The sequence below is a fragment of the Chenopodium quinoa genome, unplaced genomic scaffold (assembly GCF_001683475.1).
Source record: "Chenopodium quinoa cultivar QQ74 unplaced genomic scaffold, ASM168347v1, whole genome shotgun sequence".
Taxonomy (NCBI): Eukaryota; Viridiplantae; Streptophyta; class Magnoliopsida; order Caryophyllales; family Amaranthaceae; genus Chenopodium; species Chenopodium quinoa.
In genome coordinates, this window is record NW_018744143.1 from 924,388 (window position 1) to 926,259 (window position 1,872).

General features: G+C 31.2%; 1 protein-coding gene across 1 annotated transcript; it reads left to right on the top strand.

Moving 5' to 3' along the window:
* The first annotated feature begins 488 nt into the window (after nt 1–488).
* On the top strand, nt 489–1,616 carry LOC110693320 (calcium-binding protein PBP1-like). Its single transcript, XM_021870473.1, has one exon. It carries the CDS (start codon nt 700–702, stop codon nt 1,048–1,050), a length of 351 nt encoding a protein of 116 aa, XP_021726165.1. The 5' UTR covers nt 489–699; the 3' UTR covers nt 1,051–1,616.
* The last annotated feature ends 256 nt before the right edge of the window (nt 1,617–1,872 follow it).

The following is a 1,872-nucleotide window of genomic DNA, read 5'->3' on the forward strand; positions in this document are numbered from 1 at the left end:
AGCTAACTCGTTGTTAGTAAACCATGAAATGTTGTGTTCTTGTTTGTTGAATTATTGAATCTTTCTCTCATCCGTTGTAATAGTAATGTATGTAGGTATAAGAGTATGTATAAAGTGTTTATAGATTCATTGCAATGTACGTACACTTAGACCAAGCAATTAATTAAGCATCACATTCCAAAAAGTGACAAAACTCTCCTATAAATGTAACTCTATGAAACTCCGAAACATACTATAATTAATGTCAACAAAAGGTGCTACAAAAAGCTTCATGAGAAATTTAACACAGTACAATAATATATACATACGTTATTTCATTTATTTACATAAAATTAGATATGCATGTATTTAGTTTTGTCTACATGCAAAATCAAAAGACCTACAATGCTACATGACATATTGTCCGTTGCCCATGATAGAGACATTGTTATACTTACCATCTTCTAATGCAACTTCCAGGAAGGAGAGAATTCCTCCTGATAACCTCATAAAAATAGCCAAATGATCAATAATAAAAAGGAATCTCATCATCAAAAATCACGTATATTATTATTCACTTGTCATTTTGTAGTAGTCATCACTACTTTATTTCTTGTACACTCAAAGATTACAATTGCTTGCTCTTTTATTCATTCTATCCATCTCTAGTATTATTTCTCTACCTATAGTAATACCCTTGCTTAACTTCAAAAAACAAAAATGGCCTTAATCGACTTATTGCTCGATTTTGAGGATTATTTCCCATCAATGGTTGCCAGACTAGGGGCGGAAGCATTCGTTGGAGAGCTATGTAACGGGTTTATTTTGTTGATGGATGTCGAAAAAGGGGTTATCACGTTCGAGAGCTTGAAGAGGAACTCCTTTTTGTTGGGTTTGAATGACATGGGAGATGATGAATTTTTGTGCATGCTTAGAGAAGGAGACCTTGATGGAGATGGAGCTCTTAGTCAAATGGAATTTTGTATTCTCATGTTTAGGTTAAGCCCTGGTCTTATGGATGAATCAAGGCTTTGTATGATGGATTATGGTGGCCTTCCTATCTTGGCTTGATTAAGCCTAGCTAGTTAAGCTACCGCCCTTTCGAATTGAATCATGGTTTGTTAATATAATCTTTCTTATATATCATTGTTATTAGCCTCTACTTAGCTTTATGATAATGTTCTCCTTTTGAATAATATATATTCAACTGTAAATAAATCTAATGATATGTTGTTGATGGATTAATTTGTTGTGCTAGTTAATTAGTTACTCATTTTACATGTTGAACATTGACATGCAAATTTCATTATGTTTATTGTAATGATTACCATATATATCATGTATGATTCTTGAGTTGTGCTTTTGATTTTTGCATTGATTTTTTGGTTGATAGAAAGCTACTCGTACACTTTGCTCACCTATAAATGGTTGATATCTCACCTAACAAGTAACAAGTATACTTTTTAATTAGTTTATGAGTTACTGCAAATTCTTTGTGGTGGGGTTATAGTTACTACTTTGTACGAAGTATTTTGGGCTCAACTAACCCTATCCATCAATTCTAAAATGGAGTAGAAGGGGAAAAAAAATCCCTAACTCTTCATCGATAAATAAGTAGAACAAAAAAAAAAAAAAAAAAAAAAAAAAAAAAAAAAAAAAGTAACTGTTGTATATCATACAAGTACTTTAAAGTAAACTATTAGGAATAAACCGTTGAAATCAAATCGAGTAATCTTATAGAGTATATCCTTCGTCAATCATTATCGTTTCTTATCCAAGAGTTGTTTTTATTAATGAAAAATGTAGATTAATTTCTTTACATTATAGCAAATAAGGAAAAGCAACCATAAGAAGGTAGGTTGTTTAAGGAAAACGTAATGATAGGAATGTCAT

Bases quoted from the DNA above. Each gene is read 5' to 3' on its own strand.
- LOC110693320 (XM_021870473.1), top strand. From the start codon at position 700: ATGGCCTTAATCGACTTATTGCTCGATTTTGAGGATTATTTCCCATCA.